We start from the raw sequence: 17,390 nt of genomic DNA on the forward strand, positions 1-17,390 counted from the left end.
AATGTTAATAAAACGTTAAATACAAACAGAAACCGACACAAAGTGGACTTAAAAGTCAAGGACATTTATTAATGCAATATTTATTTAACAATGGTCAACAAAACAGTAGTGAACATGGAATAAAAATTCTTAAAAATTAAATGTTAAATATTAACAGAATAAATACAAAATTAACAAATTAAATAAAATGTTAAATAAATTTAGAAACCAACAATAAGTGAAATAGAATAAATTTAACTATTATGGTTGTAACCTGTATACACTTTATACATACACACACATATAAATAATAAATAAGTTAAATAAAATGTCAACAAAATAAATAAACTTTAAATAAAAAGTGCAATAAAACAGAATCAAACAAGGTAATTGAAGAACTATTATGGTTATAAAGTGTATAAACTATAGACATACACATAAATAATAAACAGTTAAATAAAATGTTAACAAAATAAATTATTTTTATAAAATGTGAAATAAAATAGAAACCAACAAGTGAAATAGTATAAATTGAAGATCTATTATGGTTGTAAACTTAATACACTTTGTACACACACACACACACACACACACACACACACACACACACACACACACACACATATAAATAATAAATTAAATAAAATGTTAACAAAATAAATACACTATTTAAATAAAATGCGCAATAAAATAGAAACCAACAACAAGTGAAATAGAATAAACTGTAGAACTATTATGGTTATAAACTATATAAATACACACACATATATAAATAATAAATAAGTTAAATAAAATGTTAACAAAATAAATTATTAAAAAGTAAAATGTGCAAAAAAACAAGTGAAATAGAATAAATTGAATTATTATGGTTATAAACTGTAAACACTATACACACACACACACATAAATAATATAAAAGTTAAATAAAATGTCAACAAAATAAATACACTATTTAAAGAAAATGTTAAATAAAAATATAAACTAACAGCAAGTGAAATTGAATAAACTGAAGAACTATTACACTATATACATACACAAACAAACAAACACATTATTTTGGGTTGGTCCTTTTCATTTCCTCCAGCCACTCTTCTTTAGTTAAAGTTTCAGTCTGTGGGCAGTACACCCTGCCCCTGAGTTGGCTATGGCCTGTGGCATTTGTTTTGAACTGCCCACACTTTTTACAAGTGTTCGCTTGAACAGTTCTACGGTACGGTCTTTTGGGAATGGCTCCAGATGTGGACGGTGATGCAGCAGGCTGTGAGCTGGTACTGGACATTGTTGGCTGAAGTGGTGGCTGTCTGAGTGGCATCCCCTGCACCATTGGGATACCCTGGGCCATCTGCACTCCTTGCATCATCGGGATACCCTGGGCCATAGGGATTCCCTGGACCATTGGCACAGCCTGGAACATTGGTACACCCTGAAACATCGGCATACCCTGGTACCCTGGTGTAGCTGGGATGTATATGTTGTGTACCATCTGCAGCGATGCTCCAGGTGCCGGTGGTGTAAATATGACCTGGGTCTGTACTGGTGCCTTGGGTCTGAGTGGGGGTCGTCCAACAGATGTCTGCCTCTGCCTTGCCTGACCTGCTGTGCTCTCTGGCAACACATACTGGTGCTGCTCTCCTGGTTGGTCTGGCTCTTTCCGAAGACTTTTGGCAACTGGGAGAGGCTCCTGGGCTTCTGGGAGGTGTTGAGGCAACTGAATACCCTGAAGCCACACAGACAGCTCCTGTTTCTTCTGTCTGTTATTAAACCACTATTCTGGTTTACCTCAACCAGCTGCATGGATGTACCTCCCATTACCAAGCTGTTGCCCAGTACGAGTTGCCTAATCCTGCGGTAGTCTTGCAGGATCAGAGACCATCTTGAAAGGGTTCCCTTGCCTTTTCACTTGGGACTAGGGTGGATGGTACAAAGCCTAATAAAGATGGTCTCCACAAGACGGCAACAGTCAGGCCACTGAGCAGGAGCACTGCTTGCACCCAGCACACATCTGGTAGTGCTCTCCACGCCAGGGGTGTGAGTGGGCTTCTTGGGTGTTTTAAATCGCCCACTCAGCAGTCGCTTCTGGTGTCGAGCTGCATACACCACCCGCTTCTTGTCTTGGTCATGCAGGCTTTGCCAAAGACCAATGATCTCGTTGGCCTCCTGGTTGGTGAGGCTGAGGCTTTTGTGGGTCCGAAGCTCAACCAGATATTCAGCCAGCCTGTCCACATGCTGGAAGCCCGGAATATTTTGGTAGTCAACAGCCTAATGAAAGCATAACAAAATAAAATAGCATATTAAATTTTTCAATGCATAATTCCATAATTGTTTCTGTTATCATGTTGAAGCTGCACTACGGAAATAAACCTGATGCGTGTTTGACTTTACACTTTATTTTAAAATTATTCTAGATCACTGTAAAGACAGAAATTAGTGGGACTTACAGTATCTTCATCACCATCATCATCGTCGTCATCATCATTATCTTCGTCATCATCTTCCGTAGCCTCTTCTGGCTCTAAGGGCACAGGTGATATTGGTTCTTCAGGCTGCTCAGGTGGGTCAGGGACCAGTGCAGGGCATGTGGAGACTGGCAAAGAAGCGACACTGCAGGTGACTGCAGTGGAGGAACCCGATCTCAATGTGGAGGGGGATGGTGACAGAGCAGCCTCCGGATCAACAATAGTGTGATCCTCACTGATGTCACAGAAGCCCTCATCTTCTTCTCGCTCATCCACATTGAGATCCTCAATGAGCTCAGCAGTCTGCTCACAGTCTGGGTTTATGTTCTGCAGTACCTGACCAGTCTGCTGGAACAGATACTGCACTCCAATGAGCTCTCCTGAAAAAAATAAATGAAACATAAATAAACAAATTTTAAGAGCCATGTTTGATTGGGTGTTGAAGTAGCAAGTAGTTTTAAAAGCTCAACGTCAAGGAAGAAACAAACAAAAACATACATTTTAATCAGAGATCCAAAACATAATAAATATTCTGGACAAAACATCTAATGAAATGCAATGGAAATACAACGAAGACAGAGAAATGTACAAATAAATTTCCCTCAAAGCTTGTAGCATTATGTTTGATAATGACATGTAATAATAATGTAATAATAATTTTGTATCTTGCTTTACTTCAGTAAATAGTCATAAAACAATACATTTGTTCATACAAATATTTAAAGACAAGTAAAGATTTCACAGCACAAAGCTCATGAACATTGACCTACTGTATCAAACTGGATACAGTAGATGGAGAGAACACAGAAATTGCAGGTTTATTAACAATAGCAAAATCTCTTACCAGTGTAACATGCAGGCGGACAAAAGTTGGGCACCATATTTCTCCCAAACAGCTTTTCAAAGTTGCAGTTTACACAGTGAACAAGTTCCCCTGTGTAGCTGCGTAAAGCTGATGGTTCAGATGCCAAGGAAGCAGCCTCCCGGTCCTGGTTCCACCTGTTTAGTCCCTCCAGCAAATAAATCTGAAAGTTCAGACTATTTGCGCTGTACCCTGTAAATATTAAAAACAATGTTTAGGACTTAATTAAAAAACAAACACACAAAGACATTTAATGCGTTTTTACACAATGTTTGTGCAGAATCATACCTGGGATGAAACGATTAAGGTGTAAATGAAAGGACTCGAGAGACGTGGAGCCCCTGGCACATCTGTAGGTCCATAGCAGAACATCTCCCTTGGTTATGCTCCCCGTTTCAGTATAGAGCACGACACCAGGGGGGTCCTGAATGCATTTTATATGCTTTTTTTGGACACTCCAGATGTGCTCCATCCTTTCCTTGTCTAAAAGAGGAACGCCCAGCGAGTCATTGCCCTTGTTGCTCATGAGCTCAGTAAGAAGCTGTTCAAGTAAAAGGATGGTAGTCTCCTCCCCACGGGTCCTCCTCCGGCAATGGAGAGCCAGCTCCTCCCTGGTGAGATGCTTGTTGACATCAGCATCTGTCAACGCAGGCCAACCTTGGGACATCAACAGTGCTCGCTTTGCTTGGCGTAGCAAAGAAACATCAGCCGCATCCCATTCAAAAATGCACGCAGAGATCCGTGACATGAAGATGGGATACAGTTGATGAGCATCAGTTGTACATCCCACAGCAATCCTGCGCATAAAGTGCCAGATGTCCAATTTCACAGTCAACTCCGGCCATCCTCTAAACCTGGCTTTGAGTTTGGTCTCACCCACATCAGTGCAGCACCCACAGTCCACATACAAAACAGCAGGTGGATCCACACCAGCCTCCTGGTATCTTCTGACCAGCCCATCCACCATCCTGTCCAGTCCTGCTCCTTCCTGGGCAGTGAGCACACTTATCAGCACCTGACCAAACTCATTGCCAACAGAGGTGAGCCAGAGTCCTGTTCCTCTTGCTGTCCCGGCCAGCTTTTTTGTGATCTAGATTAGACAAGAGAAGAACCATGGTGTATCGTCAGATCAAGCAGACTACACAAAGGGTTTTTACCAATGCTGGAATATAATAAAGAAATTTTAAATTGATGAATATCCACTAACCTTTTTAGTTGAATCCATCTTCAAGATGGACCCATGGGTCGATGTTATCCTGGCATGGATTTCATTCAACCTTGTCAAGATGTCCTGGCTGTAGACAGTGAGGAGCCACTTGCCGCTTGGCACAACTGTAGGTGCTGGGGGCTCCTGGAAGGTGATCGGCAACACCCCAGGTCCACTGAGGAAATCCACACACTGAGTGGTGTAGCGGGCCAGACGCTGGAGCCACTCTTCACTGTGGTTTTCCTTCAGTTGTTTGATGACCCTTGTGGGGCTGTTGCCTAGTCCACGCTCACGCAGTAGGCGAATGACTCTTATATCACAGGCGTACCTTAGGAACAGAAGAATATTAATATAAACATACATATATATAATTTGTAAAGTATTTTCATATATGTGTGATGATAGGTTAACAACTCCACGAGGAATAAAGGTGTTCAATTACTCACTTCTGTGTGAGAATGACCCGAAACTCTGAGCGATGGCCAAGATCCAGCTGCTGCAAGACAGTCTGACTCCAGGACACATGCGAGGCTTTGCACTTGGTACAGATGAGGGTTTCTGTAACCATGTTGTACATCCTGTCGATGTCCAGAACCTGCCGTGCCCTTTTGTGCAGACCTCCACCTGTCAGCTGATGCTGTCCACATGCAGGATTAGGGCAAAGGACTTTGACCCTCCACAGCTTGTATGGCATCCACAGCAAAAGTGAATGACAGAAAAATCTGTCTGGAGCTGGAGCCTGATTGTATGTAAGTGCAGGCTGTGGAGGGTAATACCAGAGCTGGAGGTTGTCTCGAAGCTCTGGCTTTCCTTTGGACCCCATTTTAAAAAGCCTGCTGGCAATCCACTTGTGGTCCTCTGGTGGCAAGGTTTCAGCCCAAAGGCGCGGAAGTGGAACAGCTGATGGAGCTTGCAACAATGACCCAGAAGGTGCAGTCTGTGAAGGAAAATAGATCAAACCTTTAGTCTGGTAATGTAAATGCACCTTACATATTTGAGTGAGTATCCTCACATGATGTTATCATGATTATAATCTAAATATCTTTGATTTTAAGTGATTGTTTTTAAATACCTTATTATGTATTTCAATTCCAAAAATCATTAATAGAATTTCACCAATAAACATTTTCTTTAAAGAAGCAAAAGTATTTTCCAATATAGTTATTTCTCTTTTTCCTTTCTACTTCTTTTCCATCCATTTTCTTTTCTTTTACTACTGTGAACATAAAATATCAACAACAGAAGGCGTAATTTTTGTGATTCTTTGCTTTATTTTTTCCTCTCTTTATTTTGTTAACATTTATACATATATCAAGCTTAGTTAATTAATATCAAGCTTAGTTAATTAACATCAAGTCAATTTAATTGGCTGGTCTTAAAACCACTTTGTGTGAATTCAGCTGGAGCAGCAAATATGCAAACCAAATTACCTTTTTTTTGGACAGAAAATATGAAATTACTTACTGAGACAATGCTGGACGGCTCTGTGGAACTGGTCACTGCCGCAGTGGATGTGAGGACGGGGGCAGAAACTTGAAGGTCCTGAGTCTGTACAAACAAGCAGTATAACAAAGTGCATTTTGTAAATATATATCTATAAGTAACATTAACTAATCAGAATTTTTTGCAACCATTACTTTATTTGAACATTAATGTATAAAATACATTGGGAATGAATGATTGCTGCTAAACTGTAAAATTTTGTCACAGCGCTTCTATGCAGAACAAAAAGTTTAAAGAATGGTGCTTATTTTTAATATATATGTTTTTATGCACTAAAAGAATACTACAGAGATGTTTTATTGAGATTTAATGTGACTGTACTTAACAAAAATACGAATTTACGTATAAAAAAATGCTTATACCTAATTCTCTAAGAAAGCTATGTGGATTATGACAATACTTACAGCCGTGCTTGGTGTAGAAGCACTACACACTGCTGAACTGGGCTGGACATCAGCCTGTGATGGTCTTCTAGCCACACTAAGATTTGGCTTTGCTGCAGCAATGTGGGATCTGGAAAATCTTGGTTTGGTGAACTCAAAAAGGGCAAGACAAAAAGCATTTCATTAAAAACACTGTGTTCACAATGGCGAAATGTACACTACTGTTCAAAGGTTTGCGATCTGCTCAATGTATTTTTTTAATGTTTTAAATATGTTTATCAAGGCTACATTAATTTGTTCTAATATTTAGTAAAAACTGGAATAATGTGAAATAATAATATAGGCAAATTAAATAAATAAAGAATAATTTATTCAAACAATTCAAATCAAATAAAATCGATTTAATTTATGAGCAAATCAAACACAATAGAATTCTTGTTATATATGATTAATATTAAGCTTTTATATTTAAACAATAATAATTTTTTTGAACATTAGTGTATATCACATTACATTTCAAGCAATTAGAAACTACCACCTAATTTAAACTAATTTACTCAATTTATTTTAAGCAGGTCTCTAGCAACACCTCAACTTTTTTTATTGCTTTTTGTTCTTTTCTCTCCTATGTTTGAACTTTGAACTGAACTTTGAACACCTTGAACACTTGAAACACTGAAAATGTCATTTCTTTTGATTTTTAAAAAAATGTACCATTGACAATTGCGGTGAAATCTTTGATGCCACTGATGGAGTAGACGGGGGCTGGGGCTGGGCCTCAAGTTGTCTCGTCTCCATCACCTCCTGAGCAGGTACAGTAGGGGCAGGTTGTTGCACCGTTTGTGCTGGAGCAGCAGAAGCAGTACTCTGCTGAAAATAATCACAAAAATACATATAATCATAAAAAAGGAAAGGCATTCTAGTAAAATAAACACTTATTGATTAAAAAATGTACCTTTTGAGTGTGAAAACCACATGTGCATTTTAGCACACCTCCAAGCAAAGTCCTCTGCCCACGAGATTGCAATGGGCATTTCTCAATCTGAAAAAATCATGAAAAATATATTAAATAATTTTATACAATACAAAAAAACTTTTATAACTAAATAAGATTTTTTACTCAATGACTCCCTTAATAAAGCACACAATAGCTCTGTAAATTAATTTACCACTGTTTCTAGAATGTGTTTAATATTTGTCTAATATGTAATCGTACAGTTTGTATCTCCAAAAACGAAAAGAAGAATAAAAGGAACTGGACAGGAACATTTCAGGCCTTAAAACCACATGCTGTATACTGTACTCATAATCCCTTCCCCCACCTTTTCAGATCTCTCTCATAAACGGTCAAACTTACTAAATTATTCGACGTAAATCTCAAAATACATGCAATTTAAAACACTTTAATATTTAAAAACAAGTATGACATGTTTTACACAGATACTGTACTGAATGTACTGAAGCCTAACAAGTTAAAGTTACTCTGTTAAGCAAATTTCAGCAAACGTTATATCATGTAAATGAAATACACACCCTTTGATAAATCTCATGCCACTTTTTTTGTTGAGGAGCTGGCCTGTTGCCCTCATTTGATGGCCAAACTCCTGTGCTGGCAAACTTTTTCAGACGTGAAATCCAGTCAGCGTCTGACATGGCTTTATGAGATTTTTCAGACATTTTCATCCTATAAATTAAACGGTTTTGAATTAAAGTATCCAAATTTGAAATACAACACACTAAAACATTAATTCGTGCAATTGTGTAGTTTTTCCTACCTTTTTTAAGAAATCACTATCGGAAAAAATCCTTTACTGTAAGCAAAACGATGCTGTGCTCTGTCGAATGATGCTGTTCGTTGAATATCACTGATGGTCAATGAACTTTTTTGACCTCTGACCCGCCTCCAGAGGACCGCGTCATTCCTACGTGTACCTTCGGCTCAGTTCAGAAAATTGATTGACATCTGACTAACCTGTTTGACTGCACACCTAGCGGTGATTCTTGGAACAGTTCCTACCCCCCGGCTTCAACATTGTCTCGACTCTGATTGGTCAAATGTTGAAAATGTTGAGAATTCCGGTCCGCGATTGGATGCAAATGTTGAAGCGCTGCAACGAGATTGGCTACAATGTTGGAGCGTATCGCTCCGATTGGCTCTCATCTTCAACATTTGTGAAATATTGTCGGACTATCCTTCGGCAGCTGGCGTTCAGGTCGCAGTCTCCCCTGGAGGCGTGGGTTTGAATCCCACTTCTGACAAACCGAGCCTGCGGCAATGCGCTCAGGCTGAAGTCTTTAACTCCCTGCCACCATGTCCGAATGATACAGTAACACTGACAAAGCGCCGCATCACGCGGGCTTTAATGCAAGTGCACCGAAAGGGGATCAAAAGAATTGTCCTGGGATGGCGTTGATTTTTAAGGTTTGCAGGGCATTTTTTCGTCAAATCCTCGTACAACGTCAAGTCATGACATTTGACAGATCCACGACCTTGTATCGTGCATCCAGGCCAGTGGTGCTTCAAGTATTTATAGTCTTTTTTTATAGAGCTGTCTTGTACGGTCCGCATCGTGGAGGGCCAGCAAACGCACTGGCCACCTGCTCATGCACAACACAAAGCTAAAAGAAATCAGATTCTACGCAAGTTTGCGACACCACGAGGGGAGGTAAACACTGAGTTGAATTCAAACTTCTAGCCTCACAACGCTCTGCAGAAAGAATGTTTTCAGTGAACATCAGTACTCAACAGAAGCCTGATTTGACAATTGTCGTAAAAGCCAGAGATTGTTTCCACCCAGTTTCGAACTGGGGACCTTTCGCGTGTAAGGCGAACGTGATAACCACTACACTATGGAAACCTTCAGAAGTACAACTAGCAGATAACCCTTTTTGATTGGGTGCCTGTTGACGATCATTGCTGGTGCGGCAGTGGATGCTATTATTTTCTCGCCAAAAGAAGAGCACTGTTTCTACTCGGTTTCGAACCAAGGACCTTTCGCGTGTTAGGCGAACGTGATGACCACTACACTACAGAAACCCCACAAGTGCTTTCCCCAGCGAACTTAGGCATGCAAGGATAAAACAAGGTGTACGCGTTTGTCAATCAAGCGGACAAAGCCAACTCAGCGTGACAAGCTCCCTGCAGGTATTAGGGCCAATTTACAATCCGGGCCCAACACAGCTGTACAGGTCCTAGCGAAATGTCCCCTTTCGTCACATTTGAAGCACCTGAATTCTGGGCATTCCTTCATCACATGGTCTGAGCTCATGCGTAGTCGACAGGTTTTTACCTGATTGGTGTGCATGATTCTAAAGTGCTGTGCCCCTTCAGCCGTCTCGATTTTGGTACTGTATGGTAAGGAGACCGTCTCTTCTGGAAATCTGTTTTTTACAAACCTTGTTCCATCTTCTATGCTTGTGCCTGGATACAGTCTTCTTTTAGTTTTAGACATGGGGAAAACTCCCCATCCCTCTAGCTTGCTTAAAATTTATTCATCAGCTAGGTAAACAGGCAGATGCTTGAACGAAACAACATAGTCTCTGTTTTGTAACCTCCGTACTTCAGATTTCACTCCTTTAATTGTCAATCCATTGTCTTTTAAAATTTCGGTGTCATCTTCAGTCTCCATTGTTACTTCATACTCCCTTGTTTGTTTGGGTCTCACTGCCAGAATTCTTCCTTCTCCAATCAGCTCTGTGACTGCTTTGATTATATCAAACCTTCTTGCATCTTTTACATTTTCTACTTCTACAGTTACTGTTGCTTCCTTTGTGCACACTCTTCTTTGTATCTCTTGCTTATCCTTACCTTTTTCACCTCTTCGTTGGCCGGGCTCTTCATTTTATTCATCTCTTTGTCTGCTGTCAAGTCCATTTTTTTTATCTCTTCGTCTGTTATCCAGCCCATTTTCTTTATCCTTTCGTGCAAGTCCCTCCATTTCCGTGTCGTTGCCGGGTAATCTGTCCATGATTAAAAATAAAAAACACAACATAACCACCCTTCAGTCAGCAAAATGCTGCTGTTAGGTGGTTTTTAAAGACAAAAATAAAACAAACAAACCACTCAAGGTCAATAAACAAAAAGGTAGACAAGCAAAATGGGGAGAGCCTTTCTCTCCTCACTGCTGCCAACTCACTTCCTGTTTGCTCTATAGCGCCCTCAGGATGGTGTGGTCGTAAGCAATGACAGCTGTCAAGTGTTGGCTATTGAAACTAGGCGCAGCCCCAGGAGCCGAGCACAGCTTAGCTGCCTGCTGTGGGGAGTCAACGGATCGTTCCAGAACCGAACAAGTCACAGACCATGTTATCCTTAAAAGATTGGTTGGTGCCTACATGTCTGAACTTTGATTTAATTTTCAAAGCAATCCACAGGCACCCAGCAAAAGGCAATCCACAGGATAACTAGCCAGTCAACATCACAGTTGCGTGTTAATTAACTTTACACCTTAAAACAATAAGAGGCTCTACAATCAAAAACCCACCAAACCGGTTTTTGAGTACCTTTTGGTTCGCGTGTCCTTTGGCGTCTGCAAGGAATACACATTCTCAGGCAGACACAGAAGCGATCAGAAACGCTTCCAAAGTTTAATGGACATACAGTAAAACTGTGTTTATTTGAGTAATGTATGTTTGCTTTATGTTTCTGTAGGTTTTTGTGTGTACATGTTCTATGTGTTTAACAAAACTGTTATAGACAGTTCTTGAGTAATAGCCCTCAGTGACAAATGAAATCTACAAAATATTTATGAAATACGTCATGTTTGATATCGATTGAAAGCTAGGAAAGTTTCAAATGCATTGGTTTATATGAAGAAACCATATTATGAAAGGTGTCCATGTTATGAGACTTTATTTTAACAACTATGCTATCAAAGCAGCACCGACACAATTTGCTAACACGGCCTTCTAGAGGGCGGAATTGGGGTGTGACTCCACCCTGCACCTTCTCTGATTGGACAAGTATTGTGTAGACCCAGCCTCTACCAAAGCCTATAAAACTTTGAACTTTTGCCGGTCATCTTTGTCAGTCGTCACCGCCGTCGCTGCCCGGACGTCGCTCTTCTCGTGCTGTGGCCGTTACATCGCCTCGCCGGAAGCCTCGTTACATCACGGAGCAGACCGCGACCTTCACTTGCTGCCGGCTCGACCCCCGATCTGCTTGTGCAACCGCTTCAACAACAAGCTATCGGGTCAACACATCCAAACTCTCAAACTCATCCTAACTACAGGAACCCAGGAAGGACTTCGAACGCCGCCTTGTCCAACATCCGTATCCCTAGCAACCGACTAAGGAAACCCCTCTTCACCGACAAGGGAATTCCATCACGTCACTGAAGTTGCTACGCTGACCAATCAGCTTCGCCGGGATTTCCCTTTGGACCAGTCAAGGAAACCAAAATTACATCAGAACGCAAGTAGCACAAACAAGGTTTCTACCCATTACTGAATCTGGTGTGAATTATGTTTAAGTAGTAAAGAATAGCAAAATTCTCTGCTTTTACGGTTTCTCTCAGGTTGCAATGCTAAGAACTTAGCAAAGGCTAGAAGTTAAATCCACTCAGCCAAAACTCTCCTCAAACTGCTTGTGCGTGTGTGTATGTATGTGCATTTGTTTGTTTTACGTAGATTAGTACTTTGTGTTATAGAGTAGCAATAAACTTTTGTTTCGTTTTAAGATCCGTGTTGGTGTGTTGTGTGCTTTATAAGTTAATGCCTCAGCTTCAGATACTGCTACCTTGCTTAATAAATAATTAGATACTGTTTTTATATTGTTATTGTTGGCCACGTAATAATATAATACAGAATTGCTTTACACTAAACGTTCTATTTGCTGGACAAATACTTAAGTTAAGTGTAAGCTTTAAATAATTCTATGTGAATCATGTTCGAATCTTTGATTCGAATCCCCAAAGTTTAAACATGATTTAAACCAAAGAGCTGATTCTTACATGGTTCAAAACTGGTTCTCGGCCAACTCATTTTTTTTTAGTTGTTCATCTCCCTCTCCATATTCTCCATTCATCAAACCTATTGAGGATTTTTTTTCTCCCTGGAGATGTAAAGTGTATGACCGAAATCCACACACACGTATACCCCTTCTCCAAGCTATAGCAGATGATGCTTTTCGTGACTGGATTCGCCATGCAAAGTGACATTTCCCCCGCTGCCTGGCCAGACCAGACCAAAACAGAAAAGAGGATGTAGACCATGTTATCTGCAACTTTGTGTTGGTTGTAATGTACACTGTGTACACTGTATTTATGAGGAAAATACAGTAAAATATATTTGGTATTTGTTTTGTATAAAAACAATATTCTGAAATATTTTACAAAGCACTTCTGTAGGCCTACTGTCTGTAGTACAGTCTATTCCAATTGTTTACACACAATTACTTGTACTTCAGACAGAATAACTACAACATATAACTGATGCAACAAACCCCATGAACCAACTCTGCTAAACTACAAGCACAATTCCTGCTTTACATTCAAATTGCAGGTTTAAAACACCTTTTTTTAAAACACTACAGACAATTCTCTGCATTTTGCACAGTTTTCATGCAGAAAATCTATTGTTTTCACAAGGAACACACTTTCATTCACAGTTCTAAAGTCAGTTGTCCTACTTTGCATACTAACTCATCACATGAGTAAACACCTGTCACACAGAATTGCAATTTAGAAATCAGAGCTCATCTGGTTCATAACTGGTTCTCGGCCAACTCATTTTTTTTAGTTGTTCATCTCCCCTTCCATATTCTCCATTCCTCAAACCTATTGAGGATTTTTTTTCTCCCTGGAGATGTAAAGTGTATGACCGAAATCCACACACACGTATACCCCTTCTCCAAGCTATAGCAGTTAATGCTTTTCGAGACTGGATTTGCCATGCAAGGTAACAAGTCAGAAATCCTCATTTAACAATTGAGTCAGAATATACCTTAAAAAGCTGAAGCATTGAAGCAGGGCTTTTGCTTCATTTGGACCCGGGACTTCTGCAAGGGTTCATCCAGGATTTGAACCCGGGAGCTCTCGCACCGTAAGCGAGAATCATATCCCTAGACCAACAAGCCACTGCAAGATAGCCACCGTACATGGCAAAACTATCTGCTGACAAACCAGCATTCTCAGAAAAAGGCCTCTGTGTAAGCCACAACGCCTTTACAAAACAGCAGTCAACTGTAAGGGCTCAACCAAAATTTGAACCTGGGATTTCTCACGGCATGATTGAGAATCATACTCCTAGACCAGCAAGCCACTATGCAAGGAATGATTTATGTGGTGACACTATCTGGGGTCCGTTCTTTCTTACCTCGCTTAAATGATCTAAGATGATTTGGCAGATCCTGGATCTTTTAATCTTGATAACTGATCTCTTGCTATTTTGGTTCTTCAAACAAGTTCGCGAATTAGATTAGAATGTCTGGATGAACTGATCTGAGATCGCTGCATGTGTTGTGAAGACAGATCTATCGATCCTCGAAATCATGATCAGCAATGCCATGATTGGCTGACGGCACAGCAGCGTATTGACATCATCAGATTAGTATTCAATTATCCATGTGAGCAAAATTACATCAAACTAGCAGTAAACGGTTTGTTAAATTTGAAACGCAATAACCTCCCACATTTGTTGTGAGCTGCAGGCTTTACACTTTCATGTGTCAAGACTATTCATTATGTATTTTAATGCATATCAGTGTATTTAGTTCTACATTTAGAGAAGATTTTCTTTATTATAGTAGCCGTTTTTTTAATCAGTGTAAAGAAAAACTAGTTGTTTACAAAAGCATTTTAATATTGATAAGGCATCTGCAACTTTTGTGAAGCATCAAATCACTGGCATATTAACTGTCAAAACATGTGTATGACTGCATAAATGTATTATTGCTTTTTAAAAAAAGTCACATATTGTGCATTTCTATTATACACAATTTGTACTAAAGTAATTTAAAAAGTTAATGTCAATACATTTTCTCTTTGCACCACCAGGTGGCAGTCTTTGTACTTTTATTTCGAGGGTGTAGATTGCATAAGTTTTATTAATATGTATAACTTCATTTATTGTATTAGTAACTATAACTATATATATATATATATATATATATATATATATATATATATATATATATATATATATATATACATAGTTAAAAATATTTACCATTTTCCCAAGTATATATAACTACTACTGTAAGAAAATATTAGAATTCGGTACTTACTTTCTGTATTATCTTTGCTTGAACTGAGCCGATCTAATCCTATTTATATGAATTTAACCTGCTTCCGATCAGGTTTGACCTAGCAGAACTGTTGCTATGACAACAACTCTCAGATCAACTTTGAAGAACGAAACGATCCTGGATCGTGTTAAATCGTCAATATCTAAATACAGCTAACTGAGTAATCCTCATACGAAGAACGGACCCCTGCTGACAAACTGGAATTCTTCGAAAGACGTTTTTATGAAAGACACAATGCCCTGTAAAACGCAGGACACCTGCAAGGGCTTGTCTGGGATTTAAAACCCTGGACCTCTCGCACACGAAACGAGAATCATACCCGGGGGTGTCCAAACTCAGTCCTGGAGGGCCGGTGTCCTGCACAGTTTAGCTCCAACTTCCTTCAACACACTTCAACTCCATGGAGCTTTCTAGTATATTTAGAAGAGCTTGATTAGCTGGTTTAGGTGTGTTTAATTGGTGTTGAAACTAAAATATGCCAGACACCGGCCCTCGAGGACCGAGTTTGGACACCCCTGCTCTAGACCAACGAGCCACTAAAGTGTTCACATTTTAAATGGCGTCAAAAGTATCAGATAGTCAGAAATTTTTCTCTAACAAATCAAGGGCACCCTAAGCGAGAATCATACCCCTAGACCAACAAGCCACTGCAAAACAGCAACTTTACATGGCGACACTATCTGCCGACAAACTGGCATTCTCAGAAAAAGGCATCTGTGTAAGCCACAACGCCCTTACAAAACAGCAGACAACTCTAAGGGCTCAACCAAAATTTGAACCTGGGATTTGTCATGGCATGAACGAGAATCATACTCCAAGACCAGCAAGCCACTTTGCAAGAAATTTTTAATGTGGTGACACTATCTGCTGACAAACTGGAAATCTTTGAAACACCTTTTTATAAAAGCCATAATTTTGAACACAGGACCTCTCGAACCCAAAGCGTGAATCATACCCCTAGAAAAACAAGCCACTAAAATCTGAAGTTTTCACATGGCATCAGAAGCAGCAGATAGTCAGAAATCAAGTGCAGAGAATTTGTAAGATGGAGGAAGAGAGTTTGAACCAAGGGTGGATAGTCTATTGGGTGAGAGAGAGCGTAGGTTTCTGCGAAAGGCAACTTGTTTTGGAGTGTGTGGTGGCTCAGGAGTACTGTGGATGTTGAGAGACAAAAGGAAATGATCCGATGTGTGTAGTGGAGCTACTAATGTTTGATCAGTGAAGCAATGTCGAGTGTAAATAAGATCAGTAGCAGAAGTAGGTGCTCTTTTGAGGTCAAAACAGGCAAGCAGAGTCTGGAAGTCAGTAGCTTGAGGTTTTTCAATGTGGATGTTGAAGTCACCTAGTACCAACAAGGGAGTTTCATAAACAGAAAAAGATGAGAGAAGAACATCCAGTTCATCTAAGAAGTGACCTAATGTACCTGGTGAGCGGTAGATGACAACCACATTTATGTAGAAGGAGTGGATAATGGTGGCTGCATGGAATTCAAAGGAGCTGATCTTTGCCAGTGACTATGTCACGGTTTATGGATCTGTGTGTTCCTCCTGTATGTTATGTATCATGCCTTGTGTGTTGTCATGTGTGAGGGTGTGTGTTTGTTTACCTTTTGTGTTGACAGCGTGCTAGGATCAGCTGATGTCATCAGCTGACTTATCATCCTCCAGCTGAACCTCATTTGGCTGGCTATATATTTCTCCTGTGGTATGTGTTGGTTATCAGTCCGTTGTTGTCCTTGTTTGTCCTTGTTCCTGACTGTTGTCTCCCAGTATTATCCGCTGTCTGTTTGATGTCATCATTGTGGTCTGTGGCTCTCTTTTGTTTGAACTTTCGTGTGTCCTCTGTTCATTAAAACACTCGCATTTGGATCCTCCTTGTCTTGATTCGTGACAGAACGGACTGATCAAACATGGATCCAGCGAGTATCTCCGGCCTGGCTGAAGTTGTTGCAAACGCTACCACACGCATGAACAGACATGATGATCAGATGGTCACCATCAGTCGCGCTGTCCAGGCGCTTGTCACTCAGATCTCTGATCTCACAACACGGTTGCAACGTCTTCATGCTGTCGGTCTTCAGCAGCCTGTTGCACCTAACCTTAGTCCATCTATGCCGGTTCCTGAGCGAACAGCTGGATTTTCCGAGCCTCGCCTTCCACCTCCAGCGTTCTACTCCGGAGAGCCTGAGTTTTGTCGAGCCTTTTTAGCGAAGTGCTCATTGTACTTTTCCCTGCAGCCTTCCTCGTTTTCCACGGAGGAATCGAAAGTGGCGTTTGTCATCACGCTTCTCACCGGGAGAGCGGCGCAGTGGGGAACTGCTGTGTGGGAGAGGAAACTCCCATGCTGCTCTTCATTTGACACCTTTTCGACAGAGCTTAAAAAGGTATTCGATCGAGGTTTGGCGGGCAGAGAGGCGGCACAGGCGCTTACAGAGTTGCAGCAGGGGCAACGGAGTGTCGCTGACTACTCCATTGAGTTCCGCACCCTGGCGGCCGAGAGCGAATGGAACGCGCAGGCGCAGTGGGACGTCTTTCTCCATGGGCTGGCAGACCAGATAAAGGATAAAATATTCACCCTGGATCTTCCTAAGACCCTCGACGAACTCATTGATCTGGCCATTCGTGTGGATTCTTCAGCTCAGGGAGAGAAACACGCGACGCACGCACGCTCTGGTGAGATCACCTTTTCCGGCTGTCACCGTAGTTCCGGGGTAGGAGGCCACGCCCCTCGCGGATCCCGAAGGCATGCAGATGGGCCG

General features: G+C 40.7%; 2 protein-coding genes and 2 non-coding genes across 4 annotated transcripts in view; 1 reads left to right on the forward strand and 3 right to left on the reverse strand.

Annotated features, from left to right (window-relative positions):
- LOC141381809 (uncharacterized) overlaps positions 1-17,390 on the forward strand; it is a 705,874-nt gene that overhangs the window by 210,550 nt on the left and 477,934 nt on the right. The window lies entirely within an intron of this gene.
- LOC101885087 (uncharacterized) lies at positions 1,727-7,328 on the reverse strand. Its single transcript, XM_021470892.3, has 9 exons — positions 7,105-7,328; positions 6,412-6,543; positions 5,969-6,052; positions 4,951-5,441; positions 4,505-4,832; positions 3,586-4,387; positions 3,280-3,489; positions 2,418-2,815; positions 1,727-2,238 (listed from the first exon to the last, which is right to left on the reverse strand). The coding sequence occupies exons 1-9, from the start codon at positions 7,306-7,308 to the stop codon at positions 1,876-1,878; spliced, it is 3,012 nt and encodes a 1,003-aa protein (XP_021326567.2). The 5' UTR covers positions 7,309-7,328; the 3' UTR covers positions 1,727-1,875.
- Positions 9,176-9,248, reverse strand: trnav-uac (transfer RNA valine (anticodon UAC)). Its single transcript has one exon. It is a non-coding gene; the product is annotated as a tRNA-Val (tRNA).
- trnav-aac (transfer RNA valine (anticodon AAC)) lies at positions 9,355-9,427 on the reverse strand. The gene has a single exon. It is a non-coding gene; the product is annotated as a tRNA-Val (tRNA).

The sequence above is a fragment of the Danio rerio genome, chromosome 4 (assembly GCF_049306965.1).
Source record: "Danio rerio strain Tuebingen ecotype United States chromosome 4, GRCz12tu, whole genome shotgun sequence".
NCBI lineage: Eukaryota > Metazoa > Chordata > Actinopteri > Cypriniformes > Danionidae > Danio > Danio rerio.

Excerpts from the sequence above, each read along its gene's own strand:
- LOC101885087 (XM_021470892.3), bottom strand. The coding sequence starts at position 7,308 with ATGCCTTTCCTTTTTTATGATTATATGTATTTTTGTGATTATTTTCAG. Across the intron at positions 6,053-6,411 it reads CTTCTACACCAAGCACGGCT|ACTCAGGACCTTCAAGTTTC; the intron begins GTAAGTATTGTC and ends TTGTTTGTACAG. Across the intron at positions 2,239-2,417 it reads ATGATGGTGATGAAGATACT|GCTGTTGACTACCAAAATAT; the intron begins GTAAGTCCCACT and ends TGCTTTCATTAG.